General features: G+C 39.5%; 1 protein-coding gene across 3 annotated transcripts in view; it reads right to left on the reverse strand.

Moving 5' to 3' along the window:
- Positions 1 to 18,539, reverse strand: part of LOC109410441 (sodium-independent sulfate anion transporter) — a 39,034-nt gene that overhangs the window by 4,697 nt on the left and 15,798 nt on the right. The window contains exons 1-3 of one of the 3 annotated variants that reach the window (XM_029869984.2): positions 17,223 to 17,330; positions 6,998 to 7,490; positions 6,500 to 6,928 (exon numbers count right to left, since the gene is read on the reverse strand). In XM_029869984.2, the coding sequence (XP_029725844.2) occupies positions 6,500 to 6,928; positions 6,998 to 7,159 (591 nt within the window). In that variant the 5' untranslated portion in view covers positions 7,160 to 7,490; positions 17,223 to 17,330. Of the gene's footprint in view, positions 1 to 6,499; positions 6,945 to 6,997; positions 7,491 to 17,222; positions 17,331 to 18,539 lie in introns of those variants that run through there. The other 2 variants (XM_029869978.2, XM_029869998.2) reach the window with 2 other exon arrangements.

Here is an 18,539-nt window from a genome sequence, read left to right on the forward strand (position 1 = left end):
TCCATCGTAACCGTTCTCTTCTTACCAGCATGGTCCAGCAATTCAAGCTTTCCAGATCCACGGCCAGAGGACTTCACTTTGGTTCCGTTTTCTACCCAAATGTCTTCACGTACACCTTCATCAATTGAATCGAAAAACTCCGGTAGTTTGCGATGTGGCACGTAGCACCAGAGTCCAGGATCCTACGTTCATCTTGAGCACCTGAATCTTCAACGCAGATCCCCAATTCTCGTCATCGTCGCCTTGATGCACGTTGTCCCGCACCTGCGTAGAGTGTGGCCGATCCACCTCCACTTTCGCTCCCGAATTTCTGTCGCTGTCGGCCGTTTACCCGACAGGGTGGCCAGTGACTTGCAGATTTTGATTTCCCGGTTTTCTCCCGTTTTTTTCCCGGAATTTTTATATTTTTTCCCGGTTTTAATATTTTTACTTGAATTGAAAAACTATCGGTACAGGAACTGTTCGTAATGAAAACTTTAATGACTTAGAATATCTACACTCTTCTTACATGATATAATCAAGCAAAAATATGATCAATGGCAAAGAAACAAAATTAAAATTGTGGAAGTATTTTTACAGTTACACAAAAATACAGTATTTATAGAACCTATTCTTCAGAAATTCTAATTATACCGATTCTTGTGATTGACCAAGTAAAAATTACACAAGTAAAAAGTTACCTTTTGACGTCTATATACTTATTAGAATTCCTAGAGGATTCCCAAAATGAATTGCTAAAGAATCCACAGAAATCCTGAAGAAATCCCAAATACTATTCTGGAGGGAATCCAGCAGAAACTGTATGAGAAATCCAAGAACAAAAGCATGGACCAGCATGAACTGCTGCAGAAGACAAAAAAAAACTCCTCCCAGAGAAACTCGCCGGAATTTTAGAAAGAACCCCTGTAGAAATCTTAAAAGTAATTTCTGAGGAAATCTTAGAAAAAAAATGATTTCCCGTAGAAACTTTTGAATGAATCCCTGGAGCAATTTCAAGAGGATCTTTTGGGTAACTCAGAAATAATCTCAGGAATTCCATTTCCTAGTGGCAATTTTTTACAATTCCAATAAAACATATTATAGGCATCTGTAAAAATTGTACTTGTGCGTTTTTGCAACTGTAAAGCACTTCCACATTTTTTTCTCCTTTTTAGGTTGAACGTCAAAATATCATTTCCACTAGGGTTGACACAATATGTCTGATAGTAGTGTAAAATTTTTATAGATTTTTCTCAATAATTTAATTTAAATAACATGTTCAGATTCAGCTAATATTAGCACACAGGCTTTCTTGAAAAGTATTCGAACTTGATGAAGAGAAATTATATTACAGTTATAATGATACTGTTGCGCTAGCATGAAGCATATTGCTGAATTCCATTGAGAAAACGCAAATTTCTGCTGTAGAGTTCGAGATAGCCTTAAGCTAGAACATTATAGGGTGACAGTGGGTATTATCGGCAGGTTTGTTCTCTTCGTCATGGGGAGTTTTTGTCAGCCAAATTACCTGAACTTGGACATATAATTCAGCTTAGTTGAGGAGGATGTAAGACCAACTCTGAGTTCAATAGGTTTCAAAAACCCCTAAAACGAAGAGAACAAAACGGCCGAGAATAGGTAATTTCCTCTACAGTAGACGTTCGGTCGGTGCAAACGGTTTAACTGCAATGCTTTTTAACTGCAAGTCCGGTAAGTGCAACAAATTTGCAGTTATCGCACCGCTATCCGTCAAAACGGTGCGCCAAGTCAGCCCAAATGAACAATCGAATGAATTTTTCGTTCATTTAACGTCAATTGATGGGTTGTTGACGCCCATCTGACGTTGCAGTTATCGAATTTTGTTCGCTAAGTGAAACGTAAACATGTTGCAGTTATCGAACGTCTACTGTATTATGTTTAAATTTTGCATAACTTTGCAATTTTTTCACTCACAAATTTAAGTGTAAAGCTTTGGCTACATTGTTTTGCGTTCGTCTGTTATGTTCCATATAAAAGAATTATTTGTTTTGGTTTCAGTCTAGTTGAACATAACTGTTGTTAAAATTCGGCTCACTAACGACAATGACCTATTTGCTCCACCTGTCTGTCATTATTTTTATTATTATCATTTTCTTGTTGTTGTTACAGAAAATGTAGTGCATAACGATTTTAAAATTTTTAACAACTCAATATAACGCAAGCTGTAATTTCAATGCACATTGTGTTCAACCAACAACAAGCTCGGCACTACAAATTATTCTCATGGAGAATAAAAAAAACGTTGAACGTAAAACGTTTTCCCGGTGGTAATCTGAATTCCCGTATATTTCCCGGTTTTCTCCCGGTGATTATGAATTCCCGGCTTTTTCCCGGTTTTCCCGGTTTTCCCGGTTCGCTGGCCACCCTGAGGTACGTTTACCCGAAAAATGTGTTTTACAGATTTTCGCGCTTAATAAATACTGCGTGCGCAGTTCAGTGGTGAACTAAATGCGCAATAGTTACTCTAAAAATGCCGCGGTTCTTTCAAGTTCTCAATGTTTAAATTTAATGTTTGATTTGTTTCAAACACTTAATTTTGTGGCCTGATCAAATTTACAATTTGTTTGATTTTATCTCAAATATTTAAGAAAACAATCATATTTTTTCTGCGTGTTGTTATACAGCTAATGTCGTTTTACTAAAAATATTCCCTTCTCATTCAAATCATGTACATTAGGGTGGTTCAAGGTTACATAGAAAAAACCACTTGGCAAAAATTTTGATGGGCCCCCTTCTCATTTCATTCTATATGATGCAACGAAGCTCTGGTATAATTTTCAGCCAAATCCGTCAACATTTGGGCGGTGCTATTCATCTTTGAAGTTTGTATGGGAGAATTGACCGAAATACATGGGAAAACTGCAGGTTATTTTCCAGGCGGTTTTAAAATATGTTCCTCATTTCCGAATGTTTTTAATTCAACTCATTTATAGAAAAATATGTCCACCCGTAACGTGGGTAGATCACCTTAGAATGGTGCGTTGCGATGTAAGATCTACCAAATCAAATTTTGATCTTGATATTTACCGTATTAATAAATATATTCCAAGATTAAAGTTTGGTGCTTTTTTTGTGTTTTGTAGTTAATTTTGTTTCAATGTACTGCTAATCAACATTTTATTTCAGCAGGTTTGAGGTAAATTAATCGTATGATATAAATAATTTTGTAAAAATATGCAACTGTGGCGAGCGTATCACTAATATGTAGCTAATTTGACGTACGATGTTAATATTATTTTATATTTCAGATAATCAACCGAAGAATCTGGTAATTCAACCAAATGCCATCAAGACGACGAGGAATCCAGGATGAATCGGGCAGACAACGGATTCGAAGAAGACTGACAATGGTGTGCCTGAACGTTGACCAAGCGTATCCTCTGGAGTTTGCCCTTCCACTAACAACACCCAAATTCCCGTGACACCTAGGCCTGAGAGATCGTAGAGTTGTCTACATTTTTCATAGGTGTCCAAAACTAACCATCCTTTCCCATTCCTCAGCAGTCGCAAGGACGTGGCCAGGACAGTGCTCGACCATTGGAGGATTGCGTCAGTCTTGTCTAAGAGTCAGAGATTAGTCCCAAATCTTTGTGCTTTGGTTCGGACGGGAAGGAGGCAACCCTCATAACAGCGGTCTAGGACTGCACCACCTACGAATTTGTGCGACTCGCTTAATGCTAATGCTAATGCTAATGCTAATCGTCGCCTTGATGCACGTTGTTGGCTTTCTCCTCCAGATCTAGCCTCCAATGCAGACATAAGCGTATCGTATTCTTCAGAGAGGCTGCTGAACATGATTGCCACCAGCCAACTTTCATCCAGGAAAATAAAAAGAAAATCGGGTTAAGTACGGTTCCTTTGAATTCCACTAAGAATTTGCATCCTTTGACAGATACGTATTTCGACCTCAACTGTAAGGTCGTCTTCAGTGTCTTGTACTTGACTCGACTGACAAGACACTGAAGACGACCTTACAGTTGAGGTCGAAATACGTATCTGTCAAAGGATGCAAATTCTTAGTGGAATTCAAAGGAACCGTACTTAACCCGATTTTCTTTTTATTTACAGATATTCCCCTAACAAGCCCAGGTTAATCATCATCATCCAGGACCTTGTCGGGCTGAAGTCCGTTGAGTTTGTCGAACAGTTCCACCAATCTTCCGATATGGATCTCCATATCACCGTTATTCTCCAATCGTATCGCACAAATCCTACGCATGATCGAGACCTTGAGGCTCAGAGTCCGCTTCACATGGAAAATCTCCAAACTTTTCCAGGCTTCAGCTGCAGTCTTGGCCTTCCTAATATGGACGAGCTGACTGTCTTCCACGGCTAAACCAATTGTCGCTAGGGTTTGTTCGTCTTTTTCGGTCCAATTTGCAGGAGCAGGGTTCGGCTTCGGTTCATTGACGACCTTCCAGCAACCTTCCTTGGTCAGAAGAAACTTCTTTTTGAAACTCCAGATGTCGAAATTCAAGCCGTTCAACTTCGGGAAACAAACCATCCGATCGCCCAGTTTGATCTGCCGCTCCTGGATTCGTCTACTTCAAAAAATCTTCAACAACCTTTATCTTGTTCCGGATTCACAGCCGAGGGCCCATAACCTCTTGGAAGGCAAGTGTGGATTTGAACCGGGCAAGTAAAACTGAGACTAACAATATAACATCTTTATTATTTGAAGCTTTGAATCAGAATGAAGAACTTATTGACATTACAAATGTCTTCAAAAAACAGATGATTGCTGCGATTCAACAATCTCAAGGTGTTTATATGATGGCGCTATCCAACATGAAGGTCCAGTTATTTAGCGAAAGCTGTATTCAACACGAACTAGAAACAATCTCTTCAATCGGTGGTACAATCATATCTTAACCAAGAATTCTCCGATACAAAAAGTTGTTTTGAAATCGAAGTTAAGCGGCTAGATGGCAAAACCTGTGCTTTTGAATCTGCTGTTTCTATAACTGGCACAAATATTTAACTTACCTAGGTAAACAATGAGATTCGGTCGAAATGTGATCTGGTCATCTATAGGCAGCTTCTCGCTCGCATTTGTTTTCTATAGCTATAGACCCGCTTCTATCCCGGAAAGTTTCCGAATTGACTGGATATAATGCTCCTGGTTCAACGTTATTTGCTCGTCGCGAGTAGCTTTTTCCAGCTTAACTCACCTCGAATAATCCACCTCTCATCTGCGCGGTTCCAATCATGTTCCCGCCTTTTTTCAGAACAGATACAGTACCGGAAAACGTAACGTCCACTTCTTCCTACGTTGGCAAGCTTCTTTACCGACATCAGAATGTCCCTTGAGCCCTCGCATCCTTGATTCGTGCAACTATGTCGATCTTGGTGCCGCCATTTGGCTACCAAGATATTAAAAGCTATGTATCAACATTCTCCACTGCTTGCCCAGCTACCGTAAAGCTGGAAGGGTTGACCGTGTATCTAATGATTTGGTCTTGTTGACGTTGATGGTAAGACCTGCCTCCGAGGAGCGATTGGCAAAATCATCGAACTTGCGCTGCATATCTGAGCGCCGTTAAGCTAGGAGAGCAACGTCGTCAGCCCATTCGAAGTCAGGTGCTCCATGGTAATGGGCTGCCACAGCAACGCACGATTTGGTTCACGATCAATCGCACCTACCAGGATCTCGTCGATTACCATAAAGAACAGTTGCGGTGATAGTATACATCCTTTCCTCATTTGAGCAATGACCCAGATGGGATCTGACAAGACACCGTTGTACAGTAATATGCACTAAAATGCCGCGGACTGTGCTTCAATAAGGCCTTGCATCCAGTTGGCCGGAAATGTCGCGGTTTCCCATATGTTGCAGAATAATTGATGCAGCAGTTGTGCGGATACTGCGGGGTCAGCTTTGAGCATTCCAGCTGATATGCGATCAACCCCGGGGTAAGCCGGGGTCAGTCAATAACTGTCCAGATCTGTCTAGTACTCCAACAGAAACCAGGAATATTTTCACCCAAAAACTCCAGTTTTGAAATCTTGGTCCACCGTCGAGTTGAGGTATTTTGTGCGTTGATTCTCGCGTAGAGGAACCCACAATTTTTTAAGAAACGATGACTTGGAAAACGTTAAGAGTTTGAACAGTTAAAATACGTCTGTTAACTTGAAGGTTGAATTGGTAATAACAAGATTCAAAAAACAAAAAAAGATGTAACCAGGTACATTTCAAGGTATCCAGGTTGAGCTTGCAGGGGCGATTCCCTACTATTTTGACAAAACCACACGCAGTTGAAGAAGGAAAACTGTTTCTCGCAAAAAGAAGCTTATCTCTATAGTGTTCAATGGTCATGTCTCAGTCAAGTGTACGCTCCCGGTAGGTACTCATTTTTTCATTGCGTCCGTGTCCGATGTTAGCACTGATTGGCATCCACTTAACACACAATAAGCAACCCTACACGCAGTTAGTAAGCTGAAAGGAGCAACGCCTGCTTATCTATGATTTGATTTTACTCACCCGAAGCGCCAGAAGAATGGCGATAGAGACGAATCCAAGGATGCTATCTGGCACGCGAGCCTCACCGAAGCGCATCACAACTGCCTTGATCGTTTCGGCAAATCCGGATCCCGACCCACCTCGAATACCGAGTAGGGCCTTCAACTGCGATGCTCCAATGATCAAAGCCGTAGCCGACGTGAAACCCACCGTAACCGGCAGGGATATCAGATCCACCAATGCGCCAAGTCGCAGAACAGCCATCAGCAGCTCCACGATTCCGGCCAGAAAGCACAAAAGAATAGCAAAGTGAGGACCGGACTCTCCACCAAGTCCCGTGTGACGACTTGTCATCAAGGCCAGCAGTGCTGTAGGTCCTATGGTCACTTCACGACAACCGCCCATCAGAGCGTACACCAAACCGCCCACGAATGCCGAGTACAGTCCATACTGCAATTCAGAAAGTCTATCAATGATCGAAATTCACACAAACACACGAACGAACACTCTTCTACGCACCTGTGGCTCCAAACCGGCTAGCGTAGCGTACGCCAAACCTTGCGGCAGCACCGTCAAGCCTACTGTGATGCCGGCGATGAGATCAGCTACCGCGAACTGTGCGTTATATCCACGGAGCCACCTGGCGCCTGGTACGAACTTCTCGATCTGTGTGAGACCCATAACTCACCGAACCGTGCCCTAACGTATAGTAAAGTCGCGTGCCACTACAGCGGCCACTCTCCTCCTCTCTGCGAATGTCTCGTGATTACTCGCCGCGCACACCGGCCGGCAATTATTGGAAATGGAACCTGTTTTTCCGTTTTACTACTAACGGCGCACTTAGGCTTACGAACAATGAGATTGCCTGATTATATGGAGATACGTAGAGTCTTGCGCGAGCGTACGCGTGACCGTTTAGCCGGACCGAAGGAATGCTAATAAGCTCGCGGCGAAATGTTTTGGCTGAATTTATACCTACATTCTAAAATTCGATTGCCATCGCAACGGGAACCTGTTTGAGAAAAAGGATACAGTTGAGTTGTATTTAAGCATTTATGAAAATGTCCGTACGTGGACTTGTTTATCGATATAGATAGAATGATCAGACGACGGGACGATACTTGAGAGTACAACAGGACAGAGATCGTTGCGTTTTGGGTATAGGATCTTGGAAAGCTTAGGTCGAGTTTTTATTTTTCGCTAATGCGTGTTAGTATTCCAAAGCAAAGTATACTTTATTTTATTCTTATTGACGTAACATTTGTGCTGTCTCTGAAGAAAACCAGTTTTTTAGATAACTTTAACATTGGCATTAGAACAAACGTATTTTCTTTTGACGCTTCCAGCATATACGGTAATCATGGCAGCAAATATGTATATCTCTAATAATTGGTTGATTCATAAACGAGTGTACCGACTATGGAAAAGTTGACAAGCACACATGCTCGAGGAATGAAACGCGAAATATCATCAGCCCCACACAATGGATATGTATTTGTGTGACAGTAGTTTGACATATTTCTATGAAAAAATCCATCATAAAGAACGCAAACTCAAACGCAACGGACGTTATGTGGTCCAGGATTTACTCTCGCGACTCTATGACATTTCCCCGAATTCCATTACCCCGGATGACACTACCCCGAATTCCATTACCCCGAATGACCCATTTCCCCGAATTCCATTACCCCGAATGACCCATTAACCCAAATATTTTTTTTCTGAATTATTAATTTCGTATTTTCCAATACGAGGGAAAATCGTGACGTGCATCCCGGAACGAACTAGTTTGGTCGATAAAACTTTATTCTGCCTATTTTTTGCAGTGAGAATACCCAAGCATATACAGCTTCTGGGACCCTTTGAACAGATCTCTAACCAGTATGTTTAAAAGAACAGGCAATAACCAAAAGAAGGAAAAAAATTCTACTGAACAACTGGTTTCGAATCATATGGACGAAAGAAATAAACTAATGTGATCATGTCACTCTTCCATACAACAGTATAACTTGAAAGAACAGCCTATGATTAAAAGAAGGAAAAATCTCTGATAAAAATAATAACAGTTGCGACGCCAACAAATTGCTTAAATTAATGATTAGAAAGAATAGCCTATGTTTGAAAGAAGGATACATATGTGATGACCACATAGTAGTTGCAATGTCCTTGAATGAAAGTTCTTTGGTAGCAAGGTCAGAAAGAAGTTTTTTGCTGAAAATGTGGTGAATGTACCGATAACTACCCATGGCGGGTCTCGAGGCAGGCTTGTGGATAAATAATTCGGATATTGGACCATTCGGGTAAATGGGTCATTCGGGGTAATGGATCATTCGGGGTAATGGAATTCGGGGAAATGTCCTAAAGCCCACTCTCGCAAGCAGGGGGCGCGACACTAGTTTTGCCAAGCCAAATACCCCAAACAATGCCGAAAAGACGAAAAACCCTAATTAACCCACTAAGCGGTGATGGCGCCTTTCTCGTGCTTTCGGAAAACCCATTTCAACAAAACTCAAGTGACATGTTAATGAATTCGACGTGAAATTAACCCCAAATAATGATTTCGGTGAAATTTGCTCAACCAATAAAAACATGAGTTTTCACGTAAAAGTTGTTTTGTTTTTTTGTGCTTCAATATAACTTACACTAAGGTTTTCCCAATTTGCACAAATTTTGGGTAACAAGGCTAATGATGCAACAACACATTGATTCGAGTGACTTCGTAGTTTATCTGGGGGTTATTACGTTATATCAAATAGGGTGACGAAGGGTATTATCGGCAGGTTTGTTCTCTTCATCATGACGGGTTTTTGTGAGTCGAATTGCCTAAAATTTGGGCATATAACTCAGCTTGGTTGGGAAGGATTTGAGGCCAACTCTGAGGCCAACAGGTTTCAAAAAAAAAAAACCCATGACGAAGAGAACAAAACTGCCGAAAATACGTAAGTTCCCCTACCTCCATCGCACTTTCATACGTTTAACAAAAATCCATTTTACGGCACCAGAAATCATATTGTTTATCTGGCTTTTGGTGTTTAAGCGTTGAACTCTTGAGAAAAAGCCGCTATCTTGAATTTTTAACCGCTATTTTGGATTTAAGTTCAGCTGCCATCTTGAATTTGGAGCCGCCATCTTAGATATTATCTTCGCCATTTTTGGAGTCTAAACATCTTCCCTATACCAAATATACCCATATTCAAGCCCATATTGCATAGTTTTAGGGCAATGAGAGTCTAATAGAGGTGGGGAAGAAGATACTTCGTGTGCGTGAGATCCGTGTCTGGTGCAAAACATGCCACTACTACAATCAAAGCGAGCTCCCATAAGAACGCGTGTCAAATAGTGACGTCACTATTTGTGTTTACATTTTTCTTTCCTTACTAATACATAGCCATCTCTTCTTCTTCCCCACCTGTAATATACTCTCATTGGTTTTAGGGCCTAAGACTCAACTAAACAGCCGCCATCTTGGATTTTAGATCGCCATCTTGGATGTTCTGGTTGTCATTTTTGGAGTCCAGACATGGTTCTAGAGCTTAAAACTCCATTAAACAGCCGCTATCTTGAATTAGGAGCCGTCATCTTTTATTTTGGATCGCAATATTGGATATTCTGGTCACCATTGTTGGAGTCCAGACAACTTCCCTATATCAAATATACCATTATTGCTTGGTTGTAAAGCCTAAAATTCCATTAATCAGCCGCCATCTTAAATTTGGAGCCGACTCTTTGGATTTTAGGCCGCCATCTTGGATATTCTGGTCGCCATTTTTGGACTCCGTACGTCTTCCCCATACCAAACATACCCATACTGCATGGTTTAGGGCCTAAAACTCCATGAAACAGCCGCCATTTTGAATTTGGAACCACCATCTTGGATTTTAGACTGCCATCTTGGATATTCTGGTCACCATTTTTTGACTCCGGACATCTTCCTCATACCAAATATACCCATATTGCATGGTTTTAGGGCCTAAAACTCCAATAAATAGACGTCATCTTGAATTAGAAGCCGCCATCTTGGATTTTAGACCACCATCTTGGATGTCAGACCGCCATCTTGGATATTCTGGTCTCCATTTTTGAACTCCAGACATCTTCCCTATTCCAAATATACCCCATATTGCATGGTTTTAGAGCCTAAAACTCTAGTCCTGTTCAACGACGTAGGTTGAACTTGCTCGAAGTTGCTGTATCCCGCTCTTACCCGTTTGATGACAAATGGGTAAGAGCAAGATGCAGAAACTTCGAGCAAGTTCAACCCGCGTCGTTGAACAGGACTTCTACTAAACAGCCGCCATCTTCAATTTGGTGCCGCCATCTTGAATTTTGGGCTGACATCGTGTGGACAGTTCTGGTCTCCAGTGTTGATTTCCGCACAAAATTCGTCAACCATGCTAAAAATCGCCGCAGCTTGATGTGTCCGCCCGCATGATGAGGCTTGGTTCAGTTTTATATACGATCAGTTCTACCGGTGCTGGTCCGAATCAATGAAATGGCCATAAATCCGGAACGCTTTGACCGATCCAGACAAATGGTCTGGAATAACAAACAATGCGGTAAAATTCCGGTTCGATTCGAGCTATAATCCATAAAATCGGCCAATGGGAAGTGCCTTAAAAGTAAGAACTCTTTTTGCGCACAGACATACATACATACACACATACACACATCATCTCAATTCGTCGAACTGAGTTGATTGGTATATGTGACTTGACCCTTCGAGCCTTCTATCGAAAATTCGTTTTTTGAGTGAACATATAGCCTTTCAGTTCACTTTGGTGAACGAGAAAGGCAAAAAGCCGTAAAACCCGCAAAAGTTTCACGGGTTTTACCGGGTCGCGAGTCAAGCTTTGCAAACTCGTTCGCATATAAAACGAATTTGAGAAGCAGAATTTACCCAGGTAACCAATAAGCAGTTAAAATAGCATTATTTCGGCACTATATGCGCCTTTAAAGCAGGTCATAAAATTCCAATCTGCCGTATATGCGCCATTAGTGCTAATTAAATGCAGGTTTTGGCCCAATATACTGCTGATTAAATGCTTATCCCTCCTATCTCCCAGATTGTTAAAAATAAAAACAAATATTTTCATCAATATCCCAAGATATGAACAACTTCTCTATATTTATTCAAATTCAAATAAGTATGAATGTTAAACCTTATTCAAAATCAGCATTTAACACTAAATATTGGTGTACGAACCATATAGTTTTTCCCAGTGAATCAAAATTCAACCATCGCGCAACAATAACGACAATGTCGCAACCTGATTTTGTTGCGACATTCTACCCAATGCGACATACGTTTGTCCCAACTTGAACAGAATAGGACAAAGATGGTGCACCACGAATTTAGAGATTTTTACGCCTTACATTGTGATTTTCGAGCGGTAACTTCAAGTCGGTAAACACTACAATGATGCTGAAGATGTATCATCAAAAAGTTTCGATTTTTGGTTAGTAATAATTGATTATTCACGAGTTGAAAAGTACACAACAAATTCAGCTTCCGTTTTGTCTGCAACAAAAAAAGTCGAGATCATGTCATTATCTGTTACCAGTTGGGATAAAGAGTAATCGCCGCGTCTTCTTTGTTGCTTGTTTTGTGCCTCTTTTGTCTGACAATTCTCTTCACTGGTTTTTCCAAAATTCTCGTATTGAAATGCAAGAAGTGTTTCAAATGTGAGAGACGAGAGTAAAAACTTTACGAATCTGAGATGAAGCAAAATAAAACAAAGTACCACAAAGCAAACTAAAAACAAGGATTGTGATTAACATTCCTACGTCCTTAACACTGCCCTAAAGCGCGTAGGTATCAAGTTTTGTTTACCTCTCCAAACCGGTTTCGGCCGGCTCGGTTCGGATCAGGTTCCGATAACAAAATAAAAATAAAAGTTCGACTTTTGATTGAGCTCACGCGCACGTGCTTCCACCACTCCAGCTCACCTCCATCCCACAAAAGGCGTTAAATACACCAACCGTTAATCAAACCACTTCATCTCTGCATCCAGTCACACCACGCTCACCACTGACTGACTGGCTTGTTGGCTCGGCGCAAAAGAGTAAAAGTATCTGGCGTCTTATTTCCGTTCTGCACTGATCATTAGTTGTCCGCAGTGAATATTCAAAATACGTACAGTAGATGTTCGATAAGTGCAATATGATTACGTTGCATCGGTCAGATATCACTTGATAGACATCAGAGATCCGTTGATTGTGGTTGAGTCAATGCACGTGTTCCCTCATATGGCTTTCAAGCGTTGAAAACATTAACTTGTAGATAGTTCAACATTAGGACCCACTCATTTGATTTCACGTGACAGCTACAGAGGCTTTCCACGGACCAGCACGAATCCATTTTAATCGATGTTTTTAATTTACTTGATATTTTTGTATACTATTCCTTTTCATGTGAGAAACCATTTTTTCATATCAAAAGTTCATATTTTGTCTCGACTAACTTTCAAATAGGGCCTATGAAAAAATGGAACATAAGCAAATAAAAAATTATAACACGGAAACGGCTTGTTCGATCGGAAAGGTGTCTTCAGCAAAGTTGTAGAATAATATATGGCGGCTCTCAGAAAAATACACATTGAAAAATTTATTTAGTTTTTCTTCTGAAAAAAATGAATTTTGTTACTAAAAATTAAATATTTCAAAAAGTTATTTTTTTACCTTCGTGTTTTTTTGTGAGAATGAAGTTCATTCTGTTAGCTATCATCTGTAAAATTTTTATAGTGGTAAAAAAATGTACAAAAAAGTTACGGCACTTTGAACATTTTTGGTTGCGTGTTTTTTTAGAGTGCATGACGAATTTCCCGCAAACTAGATTTTGGGGTTGGCAGCACCCTTTCAGATTTCAATGGAATTGTGTAGGTATGAAGACTATGTACTTTAAAGCAACGTTGCATACTTTGTTGTTTTTTTTAAATTTATCTACACTAATATTTGAAAAGGGCTTAAGTTTTTGACTATTTTATTTATACCAATATAACTTAAAAATAACATGACCTGCAAAAAAGTGTGGTATGTGTGACTTTAAGGAATTTGTGTAAACTTTCAAGTAAAAAATTGAAATATTGAAAAAATGATCACGCTAAAAAAAGTTAAAAAATAAATTGAAGTCAATTTGGAATACATGCCCATTTGCGAAATTAAATTAATCCTATTTCGGAGAACCAAACCCCACACCAACCAATAAGAATAGAATTCAAAATGGATCAAAGTAATTAAATTGCTATTATCTAAGTCTAACCCAACACAAAATGTTTTTTTTTTGAGTCAAACCAATTTTTGGGTATTTTTATACGTGGATTTTCACATATTGATATTGAACATAGCTTTACATGTTTCAATTATAAATCTATCCAATACAAAGAATATAATTTAGGATTCTCTTTTGAACCAGAACACCAGATTTGTTACACAGAAATTCAGAACATCAACCAGAAGTCGAATTTCAACTTAAAAGTTTTCTTATTCATAAGAGAATAAAATAAATACTTTGCATTAGATAGACTTGTGATTTAAACATATGGAGCTATGTTTAATTTAATATCTGTAAAAACGCCCTGGATAAAATCTTTTGTTTTCTACCGAAGAGAAACACGCAAAATGATGACATGAAGTATTTGTTGTTAGGAACCGTCCATTAAAGACGTAGCATTTTAGAGGAAGTTTATGATATTGCTAGGAGCCTTCTATTAGGTATAGGAGAATATACTTTAAGAGAGGAGGAGCTGTCAAAAATGTTCTACTAATGCTACCGTGATTTTGAATGCAGCGATATGGTCAAACTCAAACATTACAGAATCCTTGAAAAAGGTCCAATAAGGACCGAAACGTCGGGTTAAGAAAACATATAGTTCTTTTTGATTGATCAAATTAGACTGAATTGCCAATTAAAGATATCATCCAACGTACAGTCGATCACCCAAAGAAAGTCAAACTCAAAGCAATAAACAAGTACGACCACGATTCTAATCAGTCAACGAGATTGAAACTTTTACTACAAATCATTTTATTGCAATAGGTAAATATCATTTAAAATAAATAATCAATAATTTTGCTTTCGGGATGAAATTGATCAGTAAATGAAATACCTTTGCATGTGCCAAAAATATGTTTTCCACCTGAATTAACAACCCCAGAATGCGAAATGCTGCGCAAAAGTTTAACGAGTTTTCTCAATTTTTAATTATTCAAGTTTTAAATTTAATAAATTTCATGAAAACGCCTTAAAGTATGCACTTTTCATACTGAAAAAGTGATTACTTCCGAAAAGTGCAATTTTATGTATAAATTTGAATATTTATAAAATTTTTGATTATGAAATCGTGTTTAGCAAATACTTGGCAGCTAAAAGCATCCATTCGAATATTCATTACATGTGCGATACAGCCACGGTAACAAAAGTTTGAAAGGGTATTTGAGGTTCGCCAAACACGCAATTACGGAAAATATTGAATTTAATACAGAAATATGTGACTAATTGACTGTAAAACATGTAACTCATCATTCAATAATCCTTTAGCCGGATGATGGTCATTTTCTACAAATTGTTTTAAGTTTAAAGCAATATTTTTAACAAATGAACATGACCCTCAGGGCCCATATAGCCGAGGCGGTAAACGCACGGGTATTCAGCATGACCATGCTGAGGGTGACGGGTTCGATTCCCGGTCGGTCCAGGATCTTTTCGTAAAGGAAATTTCCTTGACTTCCTTGGGCATAGAGTATCTTCGTGCCTGCCACACGATATACACATGCAAAATGGTCATTGGCAGAGGAAGCTCTCAGTTAATAACTGTGGAAGTGCTCATAGAACACTAAGCTGAGAAGCAGGCTTTGTCCCAGTGAGGACGTTACGCCAAGAAGAGAGAGAGAGAGACATGACCCTCACGTCGATCAATTTCACCCCACTGATCAGTTTCACCCGACATCACGGTACCTCAGAAATGCTTTTCTTCAAAAGTGCGCATCTTGCGATATATGGCAAAATTTTCAATAATTACAAAAATGTCATGTTTTGCAAATTGAAATAATTTTTCTTATTTGCATTTTCTTACTTTTAAAGCGTATTGACATTTTTCAATGTTATGGAAGTTCACATGATTATCTAAAAGTCACCCATACATAACTTTTTTGTAGGTAATGTCATTTTTAAGTTATATTGAGTAAAAAACGGTCAAATACTTTAGACCTTTTCAAATATTAGTCTAGGTAAATAAAAAATACAACGTATGCAATCTTGCTTTAAAATACGTCTTTAAAGCTAAGAAATTCCATCGGATTCTGAGACAGTTTTGCCAAACCCCTACGGCGAGTTTGCGTGAATTCGTCATACACTCTAAAAAACACACAACCGAAAATGTTCAAAGTGTCATAACTTTTTTGTACATTTTTTTACCATTATGAAATTTCTACAGATGGTAGCTAACAGAATGAACTTTATTCTCACAAAAAAACACGAAGATAAAAAAATAACTTTTTGAGATATTTAATTTTTAGTAACAAAATTCAGTTTTTTTAGGAGAAAAACTAAATAAATTTTTCAATGTGTATTTTTCTGAGAGCCACCATTTATTAATCTACAAATTTGCCGAAGACAGTTTTCCGATCAAACAAGCAGTTTCAGAGATATGATTTTTCATTTGCATGTGTTCCATTTTTTCATAGGCCCTATTTGAAAGTTAGTCGAGACTCAATAAAAAGTTTTAATATGAAAAAATGGTTATTTATATTGATTAGAACAGCTGTGCAAAATTTTATGCAAATCAAAAATGCAAAATTAAAAAAAATGGATTTTTTTCGTGCTGCTTCGTGGAAAGCCTCCTACACCAAGAAACCCATTGAAACGTTAAATCGGTGAACCCATTGTCATTTGTGCGGTTTTGTGTTACCATGGAAACGAGCTCATTTTCCGTGAACAGGAATTGAGCATTGATCCAAGTATAGATGATAGCTTCTAAAATATTCTAGATCGCCATTTTTTCCACCCATACATAAACAATAATTATGAAATCCCATTTGAGCTCTGTGCAAAACTATTTACCACCACTATGAGTATCTAGCATACCTCAGAGAACTGTCATCTATACTTGGGGGATTGATCTCGAGTGGGTTCTTGATGTTATTTTAGGCCAGAGGAATGATCACTTGTATTGAACTACATATTCACGAATTCATCAGTACATCCACTAACACTATTTCGAAAGAAACTTGCTTCTATCGAGTTCATACTGTAATGCGTTCCACAAGGCGAATTTACTGCCATGTCATTCTTATTGTAATCTTCTGGTCGGTATTGAGGTGTGATTCACCCCGTGGAGTCTGCAACCTGTTCTTGCTGGACGACGGCGTCAAACTGCCAAGCGAAATGAGGCAAAAGAGGCACAAAAACAGATAATAATAACCGCCAAGGTAGAGAGTAGGTTGGCTAAAACATTCGCAAAACATCTCGCACGTGACGAAAAAACCGGTTGCCAACGTCTCTCCCGTCTAGCCAAGCCATGCTCTTACCCAATACATCGACGGATTGTTATTGAACCACAACGATCTTCTCTTCGAAAAGAATGTTACTTTCGGCCGAGAGACGCAGTTTTACAACGAAGAGCACCTTCAAATCCTAACGAACTCCCTAATAAGGCGCCTTTGTATGCCAATCAAGTTGAATGCGTGATTATACTTAAATCTTGTTTACGCGAATACAACGCACCACATTCAACTGGAAACTAGTTACCTTATTCCGAACTATACGAAATACACAAACCACCGAATTTCAAACCGAACGAACCGCACTACGCCAATGCCACGATTAGACTAAAATGCCACCTATTCACTGTTGTCCATCGTACCGCGATCGAGGGCTACGAGAGCAGCATAGAATGGTAGAAACTGGAAGCTACCAACCACAAGTTGAACCAGATCCCATAATATCCTCTCCATCTATCATCGATTATAGCGTACCTTAATGACCTCAACCCGTGGTCAAAGGAATGCGATCAGTGGAGGAGAGGAGAAATAGGCGCGCTAGAGACGCGATGCATCAACGACAATAGCAGGCTGCAAGCAGTATAGGTATGTAGAGAAAAGAATGGAAGTCGTCACCTCGACATAGAAGATCTTTGGGTTAGAGAAACCACAGAGTCCGCGATGGGTCTTTTGTTGACGTATTAAGTCACATGAATGGTCAGTACGTTGATGCTAGGGTAAGTGAAGAAGGCTGAGATCAACCGTAGAGTAGATGATGTAACAGCTAATAGTATGTTATTGCACATTATAGATCAGTGGAATGAAGCACAATCAAGTTCAATAACCTTTATTGATTGTGTATTGATATTAGTAAATAAATGTGTAATATCTACAAACTTAATTTTGGCGATACAACCAAATCCGTAACGAAGGTAGATCACCTTAGAAAGATGCGTTGCGATGTAAGATCTACCAAATCAAATTTTGATCTTGATATTTACTTCATTTATAAATAGGGTTTTTGACCCCATTTCCGGCACTACTGGTACATAAAATTGTAAATTACCTAAATTCACAACGAAACGACTGTTTTCATCCACTTCTTCCATCTGCATAAAATAGCTTATTGGGTAAACTTGTTGTTAGCAGTGATTGTTGTGAAGAAAGTTGATTTTTAACGAGTTTAGTGCACCTAGTCCATCACCAATTGGGCTACAAAACGGTGAGTCGATAAGGAGAGCGTCCAACATAGCTCTGGTCCTCACAAGTTCCTACCTCATGCTTCCACGGGTCAAGAGTTGTGTGCTTAGCTGGTAGTGCAGCCTGGGCACTGTTGTCCTTCTGACTTCAGCTAGATTGAGGAGGTACGATCCGAGTGTCTGTTCATCAAGGAGGTGCGGCTCAAACAGCGTCTGTTCTGGCATCCAGCGGCTGAGTACGAAACGCTGCACCACGCCCAGCTAGATCCAAGGTGGTAGCCCCATCAGCGTGGTCGTCCCAGTGTTGGTTGGGACGTTAAACAGAACTGGCACGATGGCCCTCCGGCGAGACAGGAGTGTTGGCGTAGGCCCAATAAGCCACCCGT

This window comes from Aedes albopictus, chromosome 3 (assembly GCF_035046485.1).
Source record: "Aedes albopictus strain Foshan chromosome 3, AalbF5, whole genome shotgun sequence".
In the NCBI taxonomy this organism is placed as follows: domain Eukaryota; kingdom Metazoa; phylum Arthropoda; class Insecta; order Diptera; family Culicidae; genus Aedes; species Aedes albopictus.